This window comes from Staurois parvus, unplaced genomic scaffold (genome assembly GCF_062004578.1).
Source record: "Staurois parvus isolate SC_StPar_1 unplaced genomic scaffold, SC_StPar_1.0 ptg000830l, whole genome shotgun sequence".
Classification (NCBI taxonomy): Eukaryota; Metazoa; Chordata; class Amphibia; order Anura; family Ranidae; genus Staurois; species Staurois parvus.
Genome location: NW_028318626.1, coordinates 922,202 through 945,494, shown reverse-complemented (window position 1 = coordinate 945,494; position 23,293 = coordinate 922,202). Strand labels below are relative to the sequence as shown.

The window sequence follows — 23,293 nt, the reverse complement described above, 5'->3', positions numbered from 1 at the left end:
AGTGGACCAGGGTGCACCATCTCCTGTGCACATCACCCAGCTGGTACCCACTTCTCACCCCCTGGCATCCAGCACCAAGCAGACAAGAAGGCTCTTACCATCATCTCACCATCCTCTTGCAATTGCAGACTGCTATTTTTTTTTTTTTAGCATTTTTTTTTCTGCTTTTAAATCCCCCATTTCCTCAGCCTCTGAACTATTGTTTTTGGCAGCAGATAAGAAGATTCAAGCAGCAGCTCACAAAAGCAAATATCTAAATTTTTTTTTTTTTTTTTTTTGCAACTTCAAAGTCTTGACAGCAGAAGCAAAAAAAAAAAGTCTCCTGGTTGCAAGTTGCTTTGGACAAAGCTATCATCTTGTGATATTTTTTTTTTTTCCTCCTCCAGGGTTCAGGATGTGGAGAGACCATGTGCAGATTGCTGAAGATTTCTGGAAATATCCCAGTTCCTGAAGAATGGGGGTGGTAGGAGGATTTTTGATCTAGTAAGAGAGATCCTTTTTTTTTTTCTTTTTTTTTTTCTTCCTTTCTTTGGCTATCCCTTTTGCCTGCAAACTGAAAGTAAATGCAGCCCTCAGCTCCACAGATCTTGAAAGTACTGCAAGCACATTGGGATTTGCAAGAGACACTCTGATTTGCTGTAGCTGTCATGCAATATGTGTTAGCCACACAAAAGGAAGGGGGAGAGAGAGAGAGAGAGGGAGGAAAAAAAAAAGTGCATTTGGCAGGCGAGTAGGTGTTTGGCAATAGCAAAGGGATCCAGGCTCAGAAAAAAAAAAGCATTGAGACACAGTATTTTTAGGAGGGACTGCTCCATCCTTTAAGTCAGGAATACAGCCAGGAATGCCTAATCGAGCTCCAAGCCTATCGATTGGCAGTTGTGGCTTCTGCTGGGGTTCCCTTGTGCTGAGCATGGACTTTAAAGTCATCCAGATATTGAGTTAAAAGGTAGCATCTGGGAGTCATCTGATCTTGGACATCAAAGAAAAAAAAAACTGGGACATTGTCAGGTTCTGGTGCAACCAAGTATCCTTTCCTGGTCCAGATGCTGGAGGGTCTGATTGGACAAGAACACCAGAACCAAATGTAAAGATCTTTTTTTTTTTTTTTTTTGGCCGACTGAGACCCATTCGACGCCCAACAAGGAGCCAACTGGCATGGCGCTCGCCCATTGAGCCAAGGGGGAGCCTTTGCTCTTTGAGACTGGAAGCAAGGTGTGCGTTGCCTGTCAATCATGTGTTGATTCTGGAGATTCTACCCCCCACCTTCCAAAGGACAAGAGCACAATTTATTTTTTGTAAGTACATTTCTCAAACCCTACCACCCCCCCTCCCTCCCACCACCTTTCCCTTTATCCTTAACCCTTTTTATGCTGCCTATACCAAAAAAAGAAAGAAGGGTCACTATTCTGGTTGTGTTAGTCTGAGTTTGCCTTGGTGAATATCAGAAATGGAATTTGGGGGGTGTTGGAGGGGTTGGGGGTAGTGAGGGGTCAGATGGAGTACAGTAGGGGGCAGGCTGGGTAAAGTGTCTGTGTGTGGTAGGTCTTATACAAGCTGTGCAGTGCAAGTGGCCTGAACTTCACTCCTTAAAAAAAAAAAAAAAAGACAAGGCGTGACTATGCTGGGAAGTTGTTGCAGAGGCTGCTTTGACCCACTGCAAGAGTTCAAGCAGAGGACAGGGGTTAAAGGAGCCAGGCTGGAGCAGGCTGTAGTAGGTCTTTAGCTACTGTGGAGATACGTGTCCAAAGACTGTGCTTGAAGGTTGAAACTAAAAAAGTTCAGCATTATATTGGAATAAAGTTGTGAGCTGAAGAACTGCAAATCCCAGGCTTACCTTGGCAGTAAGCAAGCCATCAAGTTGTAGAGTTATGACTAACAGCATGCAATAGAAAGCTGTGGAATGACGAGTCCACCATCTGTTGTGGAACTACGCAACCCACCAAGCACTGCAATCAGGCAAAGTAAGAGTTGTGAAAGGCAAAGTTGGGTCTTGTGTGTCTTCAAACCCTTTTTTGGAACGACGCAAACCCACCATGCTCTGAAATTAAGCACAGTAAGAGTTGTGAAAGGCAAAGTTGGGTCTTGTGTGTCTTCAAACCCTTTTGTGGAACTATGCAAACCCACCATGTTCTGAAATTAAGCAAAGTAAGAGTTGTGAAAGGCAAAGTTGGGTCTTGTGTGTCTTCAAACCCTTTTGTGGAACTATGCAAACCCACCATGTTCTGAAATTAAGCACAGTAAGAGTTGTGAAAGGCAAAGTTGGGTCTTGTGTGTCTTCAAACCCTTTTTTGGAACTATGCAAACCCACCATGTTCTGAAATTAAGCAAAGTAAGAGTTGTGAAAGGCAGAGTTGGGTCTTGTGTGTCTTCAAAACCTTCACCCTGGTTTATCTTCCCAATAGAGAATGAGTTTTAGGATTGATAAATGCCATAAAATGTCTTTCAGTTGGAGCCATGGTTTAAAATATTTTAAAAGATCCATAGCTTAGGCTTGATATAGGGTCATTAAGTCAGTTTGTGTGAGCTACTGTCCATTCTCAGTGGCCTGTGCTGACCCCAGTGGCTCTGAAAACAAGAAGACCGTCATCCCTTAGCACAATCCCATCTCTTGGCCTTTACGTCGGTTACTGCCAAATTATGGGTCATCTAGTACCCACATGATGGGGAACACAGCACTGCTTGGTAATGTGCCTTTTGCTGAGTAGTTTGCTGCTGTTGTAAATGGCAGATGGGCAATAATTACTTTCCTTTACGTGGTTGGCCCATTCCCCGAAAATGCCTGTAAACACCAACATCTGCATTTCGCACCATTCAATCTTGGCCGCCCAATCCTGGAAGAAGAATGAACGGCCCAGGTTGTGTTTTCCTAGATGATTGCTATTGTTTCCTTTAAGATTGCCCCTGGGGGGATGTCTGCTCAGTGCATAAACATGTGTGCTTGACCGACATGGGAGTGCATGTTTATGCACTCACCATCCTACAGAACAATGATTCCGATTCACAATCCCATGTGTACTTGCCCCTTTTCATTGATGTCAAGTGTAAACAAGCTGCATGCTTTTGCTTTCTGTATCCTCGGTTGCAAATGTGTGATCTGTCTTATATAAAGTTAATGAGCCATTGTGTTTTGTTAGACGTTGGATAGATAACAGCTAAAGCCACAGGCAGCTCCAGCTGCCTGGGGAGCCATGAGGGCTTGCTGGGACTTGTGGTTCCCACAGATTGCCAGAGGCTTTTGTCTGTTGCAGCTCTGGTTAAAGTGACTGGCACCCACACATGCCTATCATGGTGACCTAACAAGGCCGTACAAAGAGGATGACAACGCAACACGCAATAACCCCTAGCTACATATCCCATTTCATCAGAGTAGCAAAAGCTAATTGTTGATTGGTTACTAGAGGTTACCGCTCATGGTACTATGCTCTTGACCTTTTTTAATGAGCCTCCATGTGTGCAATACCTATTCCTCGGCTTCTTGCAACCAGTAGTGTCTCTGTAGTGTTTTTATTTAGACACTACTGTCCCATCCCAGATCTTAGGAAGGGTTGGTCTGGGTCATCTTGGCTCTCACATTTTCTATAGCTTGCTCCAATCACTACTACAGAATCCGCCCTTGTAGTATTCTCGAGAGTTCCTGCACAGGCCAGCGAGCGACAAATTTTGCCAAATTTTCACAATTTTAAGAATCCAATCGAGAAACAACCACCGACCGCAACAGGAAACAACAGTCAAAATGATTTTCCAACCTTTTGGGAATTTCTTTCCCTTGCCGGCAGTTGTTTTCAATCACTTTTATCCGTGCTAATAGCATTTTTACGGGGCTTTTGTCACCAAGGACTTTGCAAAATGCAATAAATGTAAAAAAAAAAAAAAAAGAACAAAATGGTACGGGTAAATATAAACGTAGACAATCATTTATCGCTCGTGTCAGGCAGAGTAGCTGTGTCGTAGGTCCGCTTGCGTGGGAAGAACTTAACGATAGGAAACCGGCGATGATTGAGCAGCAAAAATGAGCGTGAAATGGATGGTGCTACGGGATGAACATTTTGATATCGCGAAGATGCCGAGGAACATTAATGGTGATCAGATTTGATGTCAATGTTGCCACATCATGGAAAGAAAATAAATGCACTTTGCGCTTTTGTTGCATGAACCTGTTGGTGGCGGTAGGGCATTGCCCCGGTGGGGCAGACGGTCCCCTTGTGATGTGACAGACCCTATGTTAAAGTGACAGTCCTTTGCTCTGCATGATTCTACAAAAGCAGACAGGTTGAGTGACAGTCCACCGCATCAGTATGGGCTACAGCTGGCTTAGAAATGCGAGTGACAGCCCTGCTGTTGGAAGCACAAACAGTTAAAGTGACAGTCCTCGTAGCTGCATGCTCTTAGTGACAGCCTGTGTCTGCAAGCCCAGGAATGCAAGTGACAGTCCATGCTGTTAGGAACAGGAGCATTTAAAGTGACAGCTCCTATGTCTGCCTGCTTACTAAGAGACAGTGGCAGTGCACTTAGGGCAGGCATATGTGGCCCGACAGTTGGCAGCAATACGATAGATTTAGGCATCACATGTGATGATCAGGCCTTGTAGGAGTTAACTGGAGGGAGGTTAGGGATGGTACATCAGAATTGCTCCAGATTGCTTTCAGAGAATTTGCAACACACCCTGGAAAATCTCTGCAAGACCAGGTTCACCTTTTCTATGGATAAAAGGGAACAGACCTTCATCCCAACTATCCTCACGATCCATGATTTGATACCTTTATGGTATTGAAACAATTGCAAAAAGAAAAAAGCCAGTGACACCATACATGTTGCATTTTTTGTAACATTTTTCTTAATCTCTCCTAAAAATGTTCCTAATTTTTGATTAGTCTACATCAGCCATTCACAACTAGAGTTCCTCCAGAGGTTGGTAGGGGTTCCTTGAGCTGTGGCCGATTGACTTCCCATTTAATGGTACCTGCATAGTTCCAGGACCAAGGCCACTCGGCAAAGCCATGGAGCATGACACCAATTATCTTTTTTTATCTGTTTCTAAAGATGGCAATCTTCCTACCGACTTCTTATGAATTCCAGGGGTTTCCTAAGACCTGAAATTAATTTCAAGGATTCCTTTTGGGGGAAAAAAAAAGGAACAATCTTCCCACTTATTCCTTACGAATTCTGGTGGTTCCCCAAGGCTTAAAATTAATTTCAAGGATTCCTTTTGGGGGGAAAAAAAGGAACAATTTTCCCACTTATTCCTTACAAATTCTGGTGGTTCCCCAAGACTTAAAATTAATTTCAAGGGTTCCTTTTTTGTTAAAATTAGGAACAATCTTCCTACTGACTCCTTATGAATTCCAGAGGCTACCCAAGACCTGAAATTAATTTCAAGGGTTCCTTTTGGGTAAAAATGGTACAATCTTCCTACTGACACCTTATGAATTTCAGGGGTTTCCCAAGACCTCAAATTAGTTACAAGGGTTCCTTTCTAGGTAAAAGAAGGATCAATCTTCCTACTGACTCCTAGTGAATTCCGGGGGTTCCCCAAGACTTAAAATAAATTTCAAGGGTTCCTTTTGTTAAAATAAGGAACAATCTTCCTGCAAACTCCTTATGAATTCCAGGGATTCCCCAACACTTAAAATTAATTTCAAGGGTTCCTTACTGGTAAAAAAAGGACCAAACTTCCTACTGACTTCTTATGAATTCCGAGGGTTCCCCAAGAGCTGAAATTAATTACAAGGGTCCCTTTCTGGTAAAAAAAAAAAGGAACAAACTTCATACTGACTCCTTATGAATTTCAGGAGTTCCCCAAGAGCTGAAATTAATTTCAAGGGTTCCTTTCTGGTAAAAAAAGGACCAAACTTCCTACTGACTTCTTATAAATTCCAAGGGTTTTCCAAGAACTAAAATTAATTTTAAGGATTCAATTAATAAAAAAAAAAGAAGTTGACCGCAACTGATAAAAAAATCAATTAAATTATAAAAAATGGCAAATATTTGGCAGCATCATGGAAAATCATTTTGACAATTTTACGCCTATTTGTGGCCTTTGGTGGGTTTCCTAAAAAGACACATTTCTTTGGTATTTTGTATCTGACTACATACGGCTCATTTTACCAAGAATAGAGATCCTTATCGTCAAAAAGTGACAGTAATTTTAAATGAAATTTGAAAATAGCAGTCACATGGCTAAAAAAAAAAAAAAAAAAGATTTGTATCTTTTGCATTAATCACGATGATAGCAGAACTAATATGTGCATGGATGGACCTTTTGAAGACAGTAATGCTCGCTGTAGTTATTAAAAGGCGGTCTGTCTTCAGAAAAGACTTATATATGCAGATATTTAGGTAAACATGCGCACTCGGAATGTTTGAACGTGCATGCGTTTAACTATGGTGTGACCGAACACCTGCGAAAACACTGAACACCACCAACTGCTGTTTCGCCACAACTGGTCGAGCAGAGGTGTTTGGTGCCATCTGCTGGTGCCCACCCAAAAGATTGTCACCCAATCTGACTAGCTGTGGGTCACATTTTTTTCATTAATACCTGTATTTACATAGATCTGAGCTAGAACCTAAAGCTACCCAGAACCTAACATAAAAATGCGCGCTGTTCTAAAAAAGTGTTAATTTTTCTTTTTGCACTGAGCAGACCCCCCCCCCCCCCTTCAACGGCAGCAACCTTATTGTGGGGCTTAATAGTAATCATTGCCTTGGAAATTCAGTTTTTCTTTTGGGATTGGTAGGCCAGGTTTTACCTGGACACATGCTTCCCTAGATATTCTGTTTCTTGATTGGAACTGGCCATATGTTCAGGGCTAGGTCTAGCCTGTCCAATGTGGGGGTGCATTAAAGAAATGTCAGGGAGGTAGAGGATGGGAGGTCAACAGGACAGGGGGTAACTGCTGGCAGGGCAGAAGACAGGGGTTACTGCTGGCAGGGCAGAGAACAGGGGTCACTGCTGGCAGGGCAGAGAACAGGGGTCACTGCTGGCAGGGCAGAGGACAGGGGTCACTGCTGGCAGGGCAGAGAACAGGGGTCACTGCTGGCAGGGCAGAGAACAGGGGTCACTGCTGGCAGGGCAGAGGACAGGAGTCACTGCTGGCAGGGCAGAAAACAGGGGTCACTGCTGGCAGGGCAGAGGACAGGGGTCACTGCTGGCAGGGCAGAGAACAGGAGTCACTGCTGGCAGGGCAGAGAACAAGGGTCACTGCTGGCAGGGCAGAGAACGGGGTCACTGCTGGCAGGGCAGAGAACAAGGGTCACTGCTGGCAGGGCAGAGGACAGGGTCACTGCTGGCAGGGCAGAGGACAGGGGTCACTGCTGGCAGGGCAGAGAACAGGGGTCACTGCTGGCAGGGCAGAGAACAGGGGTCACTGCTGGCAGGGCAGAGGACAGGAGTCACTGCTGGCAGGGCAGAAAACAGGGGTCACTGCTGGCAGGGCAGAGAACAGGGGTCACTGCTGGCAGGGCAGAGAACGGGGTCACTGCTGGCAGGGCAGAGAACAAGGGTCACTGCTGGCAGGGCAGAGGACAGGGTCACTGCTGGCAGGGCAGAGGACAGGGTCACTGCTGGCAGGGAAGAGAACAGGGGTCACTGCTGACAGGGCAAAGGACAGAGCACAGCTCCTTCTCCATCCCTGCACTGCACACAGCCTGGGCACAGGCAGCAGAGCTCCCCATCTTCACACAACACATAACTGAGAGCTGTATAGTGTCAGCTAAGGGTGCTAAAGTATCTGATTAGGGTGGTATAGTGACAGGTTAGGCCAGTATAGTGACAAGTTAGGGTAGTAGAGTAACAGGTTAGGCCAGTATAGTGGCAGGTCAAGGCAATATGGTGGCAGGTTAGGGTAGTATAATGGCAGGTCAAGGCAATATGGTGGCAGGTTTGGGCAGTATAATGGCAGGTCAGGGCTATATGGTGGCAGGTTAGGGCAGTATGGTGGCAGGTTAGGGCTTTATAGTGGCAGGTTAGTGTATAGTGACAGGTTTGGGCAGTATTGTGGCAGGGTAGGACAGTATGGTGGCAGGTTAGGACAGTATAATGGCAGGTTAGGGCAGTATGGTGGCAGGTTAGGGCGGTGTGGTGGCAGGTTATTATGGTATGGTGGCAGGTAAGGGCAATATAGTGGCAGGTTAGGGTGGTATGGTGGCAGGTTAGGACGGTATATTGACAGGTTAGGGCGGTATGGTGGCAGGTTAGGGCAATATAGTGTCAGGTCAGGTTAGGGCAGTATGGTGGCAGGTTAGGGCAGTATGGTGTCAGGTTAGGGCGGTATAGTGTCAGGTAGGGCGGTATTGTGGCAGGTTAGGGCAGTATAGTGGCAGGTTAGGGCGGTATGGTGGCAGGTTAGGGCGGTATGGTGGCAGGTTAAGGCAGTATAGTGACAGGTTAGGGCGGTATAGTGACAGGTTAGGGCAGTATAGTGACAGGTTAGGGCAGTATAGTGACAGGTTAGGGCGGTATGGTGGCAGGTTAAGGCAGTATAGTGACAGGTTAGGGCGGTATAGTGACAGTTTAGGGCGGTATAGTGACAGGTTAGGGCAGTATAGTGACAGGTTAGGGCGGTATAGTGACAGGTTAGGACGGTATAGTGACAGGTTAGGGTAGTATGGTGGCAGGTTAGGGCGGTATGGTGGCAAGTTACGGCAGTATGGTGGCAGGTTTGGGCAGTATGGTGGCAGGTTAGGGCGGTATAGTAACAGTTTAGGGCGGTATAGTGACAGGTTAGGGCGGTATAGTGACAGGTTAGGGCGGTATGGTGGCAAGTTACGGCGGTATGGTGGCAGGTTAGGGTGGTATAGTGGCAGGTTAGGGCGGTATGGTGGCAGGTTAGGGCGGTATGGTGACAGGTTAGGGCGGTATAGTGGCAGGTTAGGGCGGTATGGTGGCAGGTTAGGGCGGTATGGTGACAGGTTAGGGCGGTATTGTGGGAGGTTAAGGCAGTATAGTGGCAGGTTGGGGCGGTATTGTGGCAGGTTGGGGCGGTATAGTGGCAAGTTACGGCGGTATGGTGGCAGGTTAGGGCGGTATGGTGACAGGTTAGGGCGGTATGGTGGCAGGTTAGGGCGGTATGGTGGCAGGTTGGGGCGGTATAGTGGCAGGTTAGGGTGGTATAGTGGCAAGTTAGGGTGGTATAGTGACAGGTTAGGGCGGTATAGTGACAGGTTAGGGCGGTATGGTGACAGGTTAGGGCGGTATTGTGGGAGGTTAAGGCGGTATAGTGGCAGGTTGGGGCGGTATTGTGGCAGGTTGGGGCGGTATAGTGACAGGTTAGGGCGGTATGGTGGCAGGTTAGGGCGGTATAGTGGCAGGTTAGGGCGGTATGGTGGCAGGTTAGGGCGGTATGGTGACAGGTTAGGGCGGTATTGTGGGAGGTTAAGGCAGTATAGTGGCAGGTTGGGGCGGTATTGTGGCAGGTTGGGGCGGTATAGTGACAGGTTAGGGCGGTATTGTGGCAGGTTAGGGCGGTATAGTGACAGGTTAGGGCGGTATGGTGGCAGGTTAGGGCGGTATAGTGGCAGGTTAGGGTAGTATAGTGGCAGGTTAGGGCGGTATGGTGGCAGGTTAGGGCGGTATGGTGGCAGGTTAGGGCGGTATAGTGGCAGGTTAGGGCGGTATGGTGGCAGGTTAGGGCGGTATAGTGGCAGGTTAGGGCGGTATGGTGGCAGGTTAGGGCGGTATGGTGGCAGGTTAGGGCGGTATGGTGGCAAGTTACGGCGGTATGGTGGCAGGTTAGGGCGGTATAGTGGCAGGTTAGGGCGGTATGGTGGCAGGTTAGGGCGGTATGGTGGCAAGCTAGGGTCGGCTTTGGGGGGGGGGCACAACTAAAATCTGGGGGAGCATAGCCCACCCCAGCACCCTCCCCCCCCAGATCCGACCATACATATGATCATTATATAGCTGTGTTGGTCCCTGTGTTTGCAGATTGTCCCTGCATGTACATGCATCCCATAGCATTGCAGAGCTGTGCTGCTTGCTCTCGGTCCTTGCAGTGCCATATCACAGGACTCAGGTACAGGGCCTGTAGAGCCATCCTCTTGGTTCTGTTTCTGCAATGTCAAGTTCTGGTATTTTTAGAGACAGTCCCTAGTCTAGGCTATCAGGCTCTAGTACAATGACAAACCCCTTACAGTCTTCTCCTATGCTTGCAGAAACAAAAACAGTTCCTGGGACTTTAGATTTTTGTCCCCGGAGCAGAATGCAAGTCCCTGCACATATATAGAGCCTCACCTGCAAATGTTAGGAGGAAATAAAAGTGACATCCTATTTACAGGCCAGGCCTTTATTTTAAATAGCAGTCCTGCCTGACCAGTTCCAGTCCCAACAAGGCAGAGGTTCTATCAGGCATCCAGCTGTACTACCTGGAAGGAGTTAACCCAGGCAGCTTGTTGTCTGCTATCAGGCCATGCGTTTCCTGTGTCAAGCTCTACATTCCCACCACCAGTCCTTTATTGGCAGTACCAGCTCATAATTGTATTTCCAGTCCCTGTATTCTCTCTATCAGTCCCGTACTTCCAGTTCTTGTATATATGCTGTACCAGGGACCCTATTGCAGTGCCAGTTGCCAGTCTTGTATTTCCTGTGCTAGTCCAGTCACTGTCAGTACATTGGCAGTGTCAGTTCTGTATTTACAGTGTCAGTTCTGTATTTGCAGTGCCAACGACTTTATTTGCAGAGTCAATGTTGTACTGACAGTGCAAGTCCCTGCATTGGCATTGCATGTTCCTGTATTTGAAGTCCCAGTCCCTGTATCACCAAAGCTAGTTGTTCTCTGGCAGTGGCAGTTGCAATAGTTTCCGTGTCTGTATTTTCAGTGCCAGTCCTGTATTAGCATGTCAGTCCCTCTATTGACCAGCCATACACGCAGTGCCATTTTCTGTACACACAGTGCCTTTAGTGGCAATGCCAGTCCTTTATTTGCATGTCAGTCCCTCTACTGACAGTTCATACTTGCAGTATCATTTTCTGTACGTACAGTGCCTTTATTTGGAGGACCAGTCCTTTATTTGCACGTAAGTCCCTCTATTGACAAGTCATACTTGCAGTGCCATTTTCTGTACACACAGTGCCTTTAGTGGCGGTGCCAGTCCTTTATTTGCACGTCAGTCCCTCTATTGACAGGTCATACTTGCAGTATCATTTTCTGTACACACAGTGCCTTTAGTGGCGGTGCCAGTCCTTTATTTGCACGTAAGTCCCTCTATTGATAGGTCATACTTGCAGTGCCATTTTCTGTATGCCCAGTGCCAGTCCTTTATTTGCAAAGCCCGTTTCTGCATTGTCAGTTCTAGTTGTTGTAGTTCTTGTAGTGCCAGTCCCTGTATTGTAGTCCCAATCCTGTAGTTGTATTGTCCTGTATACTGCATGTAGAGGCAGTGCTGGTTCGTGTAAGGACCGTGGCTGTGTCATCAGAAGGAGTCTGTGTATTTAAAGAGCTAACGTCTGTGCTGTCAGTGCCAGTTCAGTATCTCCAGTGCCACTTTTCATAGTTGCAGTACCAGTAGCTGACAGTAGCTGTCTATGGTCGTGTTGACAGTGCTAGTCCTATATTTGCAATATAAATAATTACATGTGCTGTATTGTCAGTGCTGGTGGCTTTATTTTCAGTAGCAGTGACTGTTTGCAGTGCCAGTGGTCACACTAAAAGTGTCCATCCTGCATTTGCAGTACTAGTTCTAATTTCTATACCAATAGCCGAATTCTCAGTGCCAGCCTTGTATTTTTTAGTGTCAGTTACTGTAGTTGTTGTGACAGTCCTGCAGTTGCAATGCCAGTTGTTCTAGTTGCAGTGTCAGTTGTTCTAGTTGCAGTTGCAGGCTGTATTGCCAGCGCCTGTCTGGGATCTGCAGCTCCAGATTTCAAAGTTATAATTCCAGTGCTGGTGTCTGTGTCATCAGTGGCAGTTCTGTATTTATTGTTCCGGTTGTTCTAGTTGCAGTGCCAGTGGCTGTATTTGCAGTTCCATATATTATAGTTGCAGTGCCAGTGCATGCGTTCTTGATGTCAGTCCTACATTTGCAGTGTCAGTTATTTGAGTTGCAGTGCCAGTCCTGTACTTGCTGTGCTAATGGTTCTAGTTGCAGTGCCAGTATTGTCAGTGCCAGTCCTGCATTTGCAGCTCCAGTTATTACAGTTGCAGTGCCAGTTGTTCTAGTTGCAGTGCTAGTGGTTGCATTGTCACTGTCAGTTATTATAGTTGCAGTGCCAGTTCTGCATTTGCAGTGCCAGTTATTATAGTTGCAATGTCAGTTCTGTATTTGTAATGCCAAATGTTCCAGTTGCAGTACCACTGACTGTATCGTCAGTGACAGTTATTCTAGTTGTGGTGCCAGTCCAGTATTTGCAGTGCTGTTTTCTCTTACTGCAGTGTAATCGGCTGTACTTCCACTGTTAGTCTTGTATTTGCAGTGCCTGCTATTAAATCTGCAGTGACAGTTGCTATAGTCACAATGCCAGTTGTTCTAGTTGCAGTGCCAGTTCTATATTTGCAGTGCTATTGAATGTATTGTCAGTGCCAGTTGCTGTAGTTGCAGTGTCAGTCCTGTATTGTCAGTGCCGGTCTTGTGTGGTGCTAGTCCAGTATTTTCAGTGCCGGTCTTGTGTAGTGATAGTCTTGTATTTGCAGTGACAGTCTTGTATTGTTATTGCTAGTCCTGTATTTGCAGTGCTGGTGTTGTATCGTCAGTTGCAGTCATGTGTTTGCAGTGCTGGTGTTGTATCGTCAGTTGCAGTCATGTGTTTGCAGTGTCAGCCTTTTATAGTCTGTAAAATTCCTTTATTTTCAGTGCCAGTTCAATATTTGAATTTTCAGTCCCATATTGTTAGTGCCATTGGCTGTATAGTCAGTGCCAGTCCCCTATTTGCAGTTTTAGTCCTGTATCTGCAGTGCCAGTCCCATATTGTCAGTGCCCTGGCTTTATAAAAGTGTCATTCGAGTGTGCACAGTGACAATTAATATAATTGCAGTGCCAGTCCCATATTTTCAATGCCAGCCCTGCGTTGTCAGTGCCCTTGTCTGTACAGTCAGTGCCAGTTCTTTATTTGTAGTGCCAGTTCTGTAGTGTCAGTTTTATATATTCAGTGTCAGTCCTGTGTATATGCAGTGCCAGTCCTGTATTTGCATTGTCAACCTTGTATAGTTAGTGATGGTCCAATATAGTCAGTGCCAGCCTTGCAAAGGTAATGACAGTCCAGTATAGTCAGTGCCAATCCTGTATTGACAATGCCAGTCCAGTATAGTCAGTGCCAGTCCTGTATATTTGGTGTTAGTCCTGTATTGTCAATGCCAGTCCAGTATGATCAGTCCTGTATGTGCACTGTCAGTTCTGTATAGTCAGTGTCAATTCTGTATTAGCAGTGTTGATCCTGTATAGTCAGTGCCAGTTCTGTATAGTCAGTGTCAGTCCAGTATTGTCAATGCCAGTCCTGTATAGTCAGTGTCAGTTCTGTTTGTCAATGCCAGTCCTGTATAGTCTGTGCCAGTCCTGTATATTCGATGTCAGTCTAGTATTGTCAATGCCAGTCCAGTATGATCAGTGCTCTACAGTTGGTGGCAGTCATGTATGTGCAGTGCCAGTCCTGCATGTGTAGTGTCAGTTCTGTATAGTCAGTGTCAGTTCTGTATTATCAATGTCGATCCTGTATAGTCAGTGTCAGTCCAGTATTATCAATGCCAGTCCTGTATAATCAGTGCCAGTCCTATATAGTCAATATCAGCCCTATATGGTCATTGTCAGTTTTGTATAGTCAGTGTCAGTCCAGTATATGCAGTGCCACTCCTGTATGGTCAGTATCAGTCCAGTATGTGCCAGTGTCAGTCCTGTATAGTCAGTGTCAGTTGTGCCAGTGGCAGTCCTGTATAGTCAGTGTCAGTTGTGCCAGTATCAGTCCTGTATAGTCAGTGTCAGTACCGTGTCAGTTCTGTATAATCAGTGTCAGCCCTGCCTGTGCAGTGCCAGTTTTCCCAGTGTCAGTTCTGTTTAGTCAGTGTCAATCCAATATGATCAGTGTCAGACCTGCCTGTGCAGTGCCAGTTGTCCCAGTGTCAGTTCTCTATACTCAGTGTCAGTTGTGCCAGTGTCAGCCCTATGTAGTCAGTGTCAACTGTGCCAGTGTCAGTTATGCATAGTCAGTGTCAGTCCTGCCTATGCAGTGTCAGTTGTGCCAGTGTCTGTTCTGTATAGTCAATGTCATTTGTGCCAGTGTCAGTTGTGTATAGTCAGTGTCAATCTTGTATAGTCAAGTGTCAGTTGTGCCAATGGCAGTCCTGTGTAGTCAGTGTCAGTTGTGTATTATCAGTGTCAGTTCTGCCTATGCAGTGTCAATTGTGCCAGTGTCAGTCCTGTATAGTCAGTGTCAGTTGTGCCAGTGTCAGTTGTGTATAGTCAGTGTCAGTTGTGTATTATCAGTGTCAGTTGTGTATTATCAGTGTCAGTCCTGTATAGTCAGTGGCAGTCCTGTATAGTCAGTGTCAGTTGTGCCAGTGTCAGTTCTGCATAGTCAGTGTCAGTCCTGCCTATGCAGTGTCAGTTGTGCCAGTGTCTGTTCTGTATAGTCAATGTCAGTTGTGCCAGTGTCTGTTCTGTATAGTCAATGTCAGTTGTGCCAGTGTCAGTTGTATAGTCAATGTCAGTTGTGTATTATCAGTGTCAGTCCTGCCTGTGCAGAGCCAGTTGTGGCAGTGTCAGTCCTGTATAGTCAGTGTCAGTTGTGTATTATCAGTGTCAGTTGTGTGTTATCAGTGTCAGTCTTGCCTGTGCGGTGTCAGTTGTGGCAGTGGCAGTTGCTCCAGTGTGAGTCCAGCATGGTGAATGTGAGTCCTGCCTGTGCAGTGTCAGTTGTGTATTATCGGCGTCAGTCCTGCCTGCAGTGTCAGTATGGTCAGTGTGGTCCCGGTGTGGTCAGTGTGCGCCCAGTGTGGTCAGTGTGAGCTGTGTGTAGCCGGGTGAGGAAGGAGTTAATGAGCAGTCAGTGTCTCCCTGTGTCTGTGTGTGTCTCCGGCTCTCAGACGAGTTTGAGTGACGCGATCATCTCCTCCCGGCTCAGCTCTGCCTGTTGCAGCTCCGGCTGGGAGCGGATCGCCGGGATCTCGGTCGGGCAGGGAGCGATCGTTTGTGTCTCCCCCTCCCCCCTTCCCGGTGCCCCCCCTTCCCCCCCCTCTCCCCTCCACACCGGCCGCCCGTCTATTTTTACAGCAATTCTCTCTCTTCTCTCCCCCTGCAAACTTGCCGTGCCAAGCAGGAGGCTGTCGGTTGTCGGTGCCGGGGGGGAGCCGCTCCTGCTGTCGGTGCATGAAAGTGGATGAGCCCAGAGGATCCGCGGGGGCCCCAGAAAGTCTCCGAGCCCCCCCGCCAGGAAGAAGAGAGGCGCACACACCGGCAGCATGCCGAGGAGGAAGCAGCAAGCACCGAGGAGAGCTGCAGGTACTCATCAGCTATTGCACCCCCCCCCCCCTCCATGCCAGATTGCCGCTAATTGTACCCCCCCCCCCCCCCCATTACCCACCACCTTCCCTCCATCCCTCCCCAGCCCTGGATGGGCTCAGATGTCTGCCCTGGGTGGCAGAATGAGGGCTGGGGGGGCTCATGGATTGGCAATGCTTGGAAAACAATTGCATGGTGTGCAATGGGGGGGGGGGGGGGGGGGGTCCAAGGTGTGTGTTGGGAAGGGGAGGGGGTTATTATCTGCTAAGAAAGTTGCCATTATAAAAAAGAAACATTCTCCCTGGGCCACCCTTGGCATGCCATGCTAAAAACTTTTCAAGGGAGCCCTATAATTTATGTTCCATTGCCTCTATTGTATAGGGATTCTGTTTTTTATTAAAAAAAAAAAAAAAAGTGTGTGTGTGTGTGGGGGGGGGGGGGGGTTCCCTAAAAAAAAATAAAATTCTAATTGGCACCCAGGAAATGTTTATTGAGACCCAACCACGGCGTAGGTCGTAGAATGCCACCTATTGTTTGCTTATTATACTATTGTAGTTTGCTTGTTCTTTTTTTTTGTTTGTTTAAAGCAGGTAGGGTGCTGATTGTCCGCCGGCGCTGGGGCCATGGCATCTACTGCTCTTTCATTGGTGTATTGCAAAAAAAAAAATAAAGGTCGATGTAAGATGGTGGAGCACAGCACTGGTTGGAGAATACCACCTATAGCTTGCTGATTATATTATTATACTTTGCTTCTTTTTTTTTTTTTGCTAAGAGCAGGTGGGGTGCTAATGGTCTGCCGGCGTTGGGGCCATGGCATCTACTACTCTTTCAGTCCTGTAGTGTGCAAGAACAAAAAGGGTCGATGTAAAGAGGTGGAGCACAGCATATGTCATAGAATATCACATAAATATGTCATAGAATATCACCTATAGTTTGTTTATTCTTTTATTACAGTTTGCTTATTCTTTTTTTTTTCAAAAAGCAGGTAGGGTGCTGATTGGCCACCGGAATTGGGGCCATGGCATCTACTGCTCTTTCATTGGTGTATCGCAAAAAAAAAAAGGTCGATGTAAGATGGTGGAGCACAGCACTGGCTGTAGAATACCACCTATAGCTTGCTGATTATATTATTATAGTTTGATTTTTTTTTTTTGTTTAAGAGCAGGCTGGGTGCTGATCGTTTGCCGGCGTTGGGGCCATGGCATCTACTACTCTTTCAGTCCTGTAGTGTGCAAGAACAAAAAGGGTCGATGTAAAGAGGTGGAGCACAGCATATGTCATAGAATATCATATAAATATGTCATAGAATATCACCTATAGTTTGTTTATTCTATTATTACAGTTTGCTTATTCTTTTTTTTTTTAAAAAGCAGGTAGGGTGCTGATTGGCCACCGGCGTTGGGGCCATGGCATCTACTGCTCTTTCATTGGTGTATTGCAAAAAAAAAAAAAAAGGTCTATGTAAGGTGGTGGAGCACAGCACTGGCTGTAGAATACCACCTATAGCTTGCTGATTATATTATCATAGTTTGATTTTTTTTTCTTTTTTTTTGTTTAAGAGCAGCTTGGGTGCTGATTGTTTGCCGGCGTTGGGGCCATGGCATCTACTACTCTTTCAGTCCTGTAGTGTGCAAAAACAAAAAAGGGTCGATGTAAAGAGGTGGAGCACAGCACTGGCTGTAGAATACCACCTATAGTTTGCTGATTATATTATTATAGTTTGATTTTTAATTTTTTTTGTAAAGAGCAGGTGGGGTGCTGATTGTTTGCCGGCGTTGGGGCCATGGCATCTACTACTCTTTCAGTCCTGTAGTGTGCAAGAACAAAAAGGGTCAATGTAAAGTGGTGGAGCACAGCATATGTCATAGAATATCACCTATAGTTTGCTTATGATATCATTACAGTTTGCTTTTTCTTTTTTTTTTTAAAAAGCAGGTAGGGTGTTGATTGTCCGCCGGCGTTGGGGCCATGGCATCTACTACTCTTTCACTGGTGTATTGCAAAAAACAAAAGGGTCGATGTAAATAGGTGGAGCACTGCACTGGTTGTAGAATACCACCTATAGCTTGCTGATGATTTTATTATAGTCTGCTTGTCCTTTTTGTTATTTTTTGTTTTTTTAAGCAGGTAGGGTGCTGATCGTCTGCTGGCCTTGGGGCCATGGTATCTACTACTCTTTCAGTCCTGTAGTGTACAAAAACAAAAAGTGTGGATGGAAGAGGGGGGAGCACAGCATAGGTTGTAGAATATCACCTATAGTGTGCTGATAATATTATTATAGCTTGCTTTCCTTTTTTTAAGAACAGGTAACAGGTAGGGTGTTAATTGTCTGCCGGCGTTGGGGCCACAGCATCTACTACTCTTTCAGTCCTGTAGTGTTCAAAAACAAAAAGGGTCGATGTAAGGTGGTGGACCGCAGCATAGCTTGTAGAATATCACCTGTTATGTTATTATAGTTCGCTTCTTCTTCTTTTTTTTTTCTTTTTTTTTTATAAGAACAGGTAGGGTGCAAATTGTCTGCTGGCGTTGGGGCCACAGCATCTACTACTCTTTCAGTCCTGTAGTGTACAAAAAGGGTCGATGTAAGGTGGTGGACCGCAGCATAGGTTGTAGAATATCACCTATTATGTTATAGTTTGCTGCTTCTTCTTTTTTTTTTAATAAGAACAGGTAGGGTGCAAATTGTCTGCCGGCGTTGGGGCCACAGCATCTACTACTCTTCCAGTCCTGTAGTATATTAAACAAAAAGGGCCCATGTAAGGTGGAGGACAAGGCTGCTGCTTTTATTTTTGTCATAAAACAGCACCAGCAGATTCAGTTTATAGCAGTTTTCTTGCTTATTCTTTTTTTTTTTTTCTTGTAAGAGCAGGTTGGGTGCTGTATGTGCGCTGGCGTTGGGGCCACAGCATCTACTACACCTTCATTCCTGTAGTATATAAAACTAAAAAGGGGCCATGCAAGGTGGTGGACAAGGCTGCTGATTTTTTTTTAAAAATAGCACCAGCAGATCCAGGCTATACTTTTCTTCTTTTTTTTTTTTTCTATGAGCAGGTAGATGTTGCTTGCCCGTCGGCGTTGGGGCCCTGTCATTTACTGCTGTTTCTGTCCTGTGGCGTTAAACAAACAAAAAAGGCCCATTTAATGTGGTGGACAAGACTGCTTTTCTCCCAGTTGTGGAATACTGCCAGCAGATTCAGTCTATAGCTTTGATGCTTATTCTTTTTTTACTTTGAGAACAGGTAGGGTGTTGATTGTCCGCCGGCGTTGGGGCCACAGCATCTACTACTCTTTCAGTAATGTATAAAAAAAAAAAAGGGCCGTTGTAAGGTGGTGGGCAAGGCTGCTTTTATTTTTGTCATAGAATACCACCAGCAGATCCAGGCTATACATTTGTTTCTTATCCTTTTTTGTTCTTTAAGAACAGGTAGGGTGTTGATTGTCCGCCGGCGTTGGGGCCACAGCATCTACTACTCTTTCAGTAATGTATAAAAAAAAGGGCTGTTGTAAGGTGGTGGACAAGGTTGCTTTTGTTTTTGTCGCAGAATACCACCAGCAGATCCAGGCTATATATTTGTTTCTTATCCTTTTTTGTTCTTTAAGAACAGGTAGGGTGTTGATTGTCCGCCGGAGTTGGGGCCACAGCATCTACTACTCTTTCAGTAATGTATTAAAAAAAAGGGCCGTTGTAAGGTGGTGGGCAAGGCTGCTTTTATTTTTGTCGCAGAATACCACCAGCAGATCCAGGCTATACATTTCTTTCATATTTTGTTTTGTTTTTTAAGAACAGGTAGGGTGTTGATTGTCCGCTGGCGTTGGGGCCACAGCATCTACTACTCTTTCTGTAATGTATAAAAAAAAAAGGGCCGTTGTGAGGTGGTGGGCAAGGCTGCTTTTATTTTTGTCGCAGAATACCACCAGCAGATCCAGGATATACATTTGTTTCTTATCCTTTTTTGTTCTTTAAGAACAGGTAGGGTGTTGATTGTCCGCCGGCGTTGGGGCCACAGCATCTACTACACTTTCAGTAAAAAAAAAGGGCCGTTGTGAGGTGGTGGGCAAGGCTGCTTTTATTTTTGTCGTAGAATGCCACCAGCAGATCCAGGCTATATATTTGTTTCTTATCCTTTTTTGTTCTTTAAGAACAGGTAGGGTGTTGATTGTCCGCCGGCGTTGGGGGCCACATCATCTACTACTTTTTCAGTAATGTATATAAAAAAAGGCCGTTGTAAGGTGGTGGACAAGGCTGCTTTTATTTTTGTCGCAGAATACAACCAGCAGATCCAGAATATACATTTCTTGCTTCTCTTTTTTTTTTTTAAGTACAGGTAGGGTGTTGATTGTCCGCTGGCGTTGGGGGCCACATCATCTACTACTCTTTCAGTAATGTATAAAAAAAAAAGTGCCGTTGTAAGGTGGTGGGCAAGGCTCCTTTTATTTTTGTCGCAGAATACCACCAGCAGATCCAGACTATACATTTCTTGCTTCTCTTTTTTTTTTTGTTAAGAACAGGTAGGGTGTTGGTTGTCCGCCGGAGTTAAGGGCCACAGCATCTACTGCTTTTTCAGAAATCCATAAAAAAACTAAAAGGGTCGTTGTAAGGTGGTGGGCAAGGCTCCTTTTATTTTTGTCGCAGAATACCACCAGCAGATCCAGACTATACATTTCTTGCTTCTCTTTTTTTTTTGTTAAGAACAGGTAGGATGTTGGTTGTCCGCCGGCGTTGGGGGCCACAGCATCTACTGCTTTTTCAGAAATCCATAAAAAAACTAAAAGGGCCGTTGTAAGGTGGTGGATAAGGCTCCTTTTATTTTCATCATAAAATACCACCAGCAGATCCAGACTATAAATTTGTTTCTTATCCTTTTTGTTTTCTTTAAGAACAGGTAGGGTGTTGAGTGCCCGCTGGCGTTGGGGGTCACAGCATCTACTACTTTTTCAGTAATCCATAAAAAAACAAAAAGGGATGATTTAGATAAAAAAAGAGGAAATTGTCCTTTTATATTTGGGGGAGGGGGGTCCCCCAACCTCCACCTTTCCTCTTGACCTCTTGGGCCCTACTGCAGTGGCACCCTCTGTAACCCTGAATAGGCTCCCCATGCTCCCTCCCCTTGCATGGGTCGTGCTTCTTTCACTTTTTATTGCTTGTGTTTGATTCATTTCGGTGAAGCAGTCTATGAGAAGGAAGCAGGGGTCAGGTTATGTTTGTACAGAGGGAGGGGGGGGGGGGGGGGGCTAGAGTTAAGGTTAGAAAGGGAGCAAAAGGGATCTTCAGCCAAAGTTCAACCAAGGATTCTTGGCCAGGGATGGGATTATTGATTAACTGACCACAAGACTGTACCTATAGGCTGTGATAGAAACCTGTCTATCCATCTATCTCTATGTATGTCTGTATCTATAGATCTATATGTCTGTGTGTGTTTTCTTCTGCCTTTGAAACTGAGCTAGAGGAAAAATGAGGAACATAAAAGGTCTGTTTCTTGTCAGAAGCTCTGACCCAGTCGGCTAAACATCCCCCCTCCTCTTCCTCTCTCCATATTTGGCACTCTATATATTTAATTCCCAGGGTTGTCTGTTATAAGCGTCGAGCCCTTGTTGCAAATGTCAACTCTTATTAGGATTTAGCAATCTCTCTCTCTCCTTTTTTTTTTCTGAAGCTATAGGGGACGAGAGGGAAAAAAAAAAAAAAAAAGGAGGGGTGGAGGATCAAGGTAGGAGGGGAGAAAAGGGGAAGGGAGCCAAAAAAAAAAAAAAAAAGATCATTTTGCAATAATGTTCAGTTAGGACATGTGTTGTGGGAAGGGATTGCAGTTGATGGAGCTTTGCCATCCTTCATTGGATGAGTGATTGATGGCCTGTCAGCTGGCTGTCTTTGATCTATTCATTCCCAATAAACATCAATAAATCACTGGCTGTGCTGGCGCAGGGGTCAGGTGACGTCAGACCATGCCCTGTAAACTTCCTGGCCTTGCAGTCACCGTGCCCATGTGGTGGAGAGAGAGAGTAGAGAGAGACCTGCCTGCCTTCTCGGTTGGCTTTGCACACCGAGGGCCAAAAAAAAAAAACATTGTTACTTTATCTTCCATGAAAAGATTTTTGCGATCAGGCAGATTGTTTATTTTATTTTGCTACTTTTGTGTTTTGCAGTATTATTAAATACTATGAGTCGTCGGAGCTGGGGGGCAGTCTACGATATAAAGTTTCCCGACCACGATTGCATGCGGTGGCGCTTTTTATGCTGCTTTGTAAATCGTGGCGAATCCTTTTACATGATTTTTACTATATCGTTTGTTCTAGGGGGATGTAGAAGTGATTGCTTAAAGCCCATAGGCCTGGAAACATTGTGCTTACAGAAAGTTTCTCAAGTTTTAGGGGATTTTTGAAATGTCTGCAAAAGGATGCCTTTGTTCTTGTGATTGCCAAGCGCGTACGCTTTAATTCAACGTACTGCGATGTCTGCAGTTGTCTTTGTTTACTCATATATTTATATAGGTGAGTGGGTGGTCATCTACCCATGTAGATGCTTTTCTGCCTTTCTATTTGCAGTATTTAGTGCAGGATGCTGCTACTGTGTGTGTCATTATTATTATTATACAGGATTTATATACAACATGAGGGCAGACAGTACAGCTACAATACAATTCAATACTCTTAGATTGTAAGCTCCCAGGATCAGGGCCCTCCTTACCCTCTTGTATGGAACTGTATTGTTGCTGTATTGTCTCCCTTTATATTGCAAAGCGCTGATCAAACTGATGGTGTGATATAAAGCCTGTATAATAATAATCAATTGTAAGCTCTAGTGCGCCGGGCCCTCTGTTTCCTCTTATACCAAATTGTATTGTAACTGTAATGTCTACCTTCATTTTGTAAAGCGCTGAGCAAACTGTTGGCGCCATATAAATCCTGTATAATAATAAAAATATATAAAACTGTATAATAATAATAATACAGTTACAATACAATTCAATACTCTTAGATTGTAAGCTCCCAGGATCAGGGCCCTCCTATCCCTCTTGTATTGAACTGTATTGTCTCCCGTTATATTGTAAAGTGCTGAGCAAACTGTTGGCTCCACGGGCAGACTGACAACTCATGGGGCCCCCGGGAAATAGGGGATTGTGGGGCCCCTGTGTCCTTGCCCACACTCAAAAAAACCTATAAAAGGTACCAGGGGCATTTCACAGGGCCCCCTACTAACCCCAGGCTCTCGGGCAGTGCCCGAGTGCTCAAATGGTCAGTCCGCCTCTGGTTGGCGCTATATAAATCCTGTATAATAATAATAATACAGTTACAATACAATTCAGTACTCTTAGATTGTAAGCTCCCAGGATCAGGGCTCTCCTTACCCTCTTGTATTGAACTGTATTGTTGCTGTATTGTCTCCCTTTATATTGTAAAGCGCTGAGCAAACTGTTGGCGCCATATAAATCCTGTATAATAATAATAATACAGGATATAATTTTGGGGCAATTTAGGAGGAGGTCATGTGCGGTGGTCCGGTGCTACCATTCACCAAATAACTTGACGGGGGGGGTCCAAAAACAAGTCATGGTTCGCTGGGCCAGTGTTGAAATAACTCATATCTGCTATATGCGAACTCATATCTGGGAATTAAATTTATAGAGTGCCAGTGTCTCATTCAGGATGCTTCTACTTCGTGTATGTATTTGGGGGGCGATTTAGGAGGAGGGGCATGTGCGGTGGTCCGGTCTGATCATTCACCAAATCACAGGGGGGTCCAAAAACAAGTCAAGATTCCCTGGGCCAATGTAAAAAAACCTCATATCTGCTATATGATAACTCCTATTTGGGAAATAAATTTATAGAGTGCCAGTATTTCATTCAGGATGCTGCTATTCCGGTCCGGTGCGAC

The 23,293-nt window shown here is 45.3% G+C and overlaps 1 protein-coding gene across 1 annotated transcript in view; it reads left to right on the top strand.

Moving 5' to 3' along the window:
- Window positions 1-526: 526 nt before the first annotated feature.
- TSHZ3 (teashirt zinc finger homeobox 3) overlaps window positions 527-23,293 on the top strand; it is a 187,341-nt gene continuing 164,574 nt past the window's right edge. Inside the window, exons 1-2 of the mRNA XM_089655258.1 lie at window positions 527-1,295; window positions 15,239-15,420. Coding sequence (XP_089511384.1) covers window positions 15,381-15,420 — 40 coding nt within the window. The 5' untranslated portion in view covers window positions 527-1,295; window positions 15,239-15,380. The remainder of the gene's footprint in view (window positions 1,296-15,238; window positions 15,421-23,293) is intronic.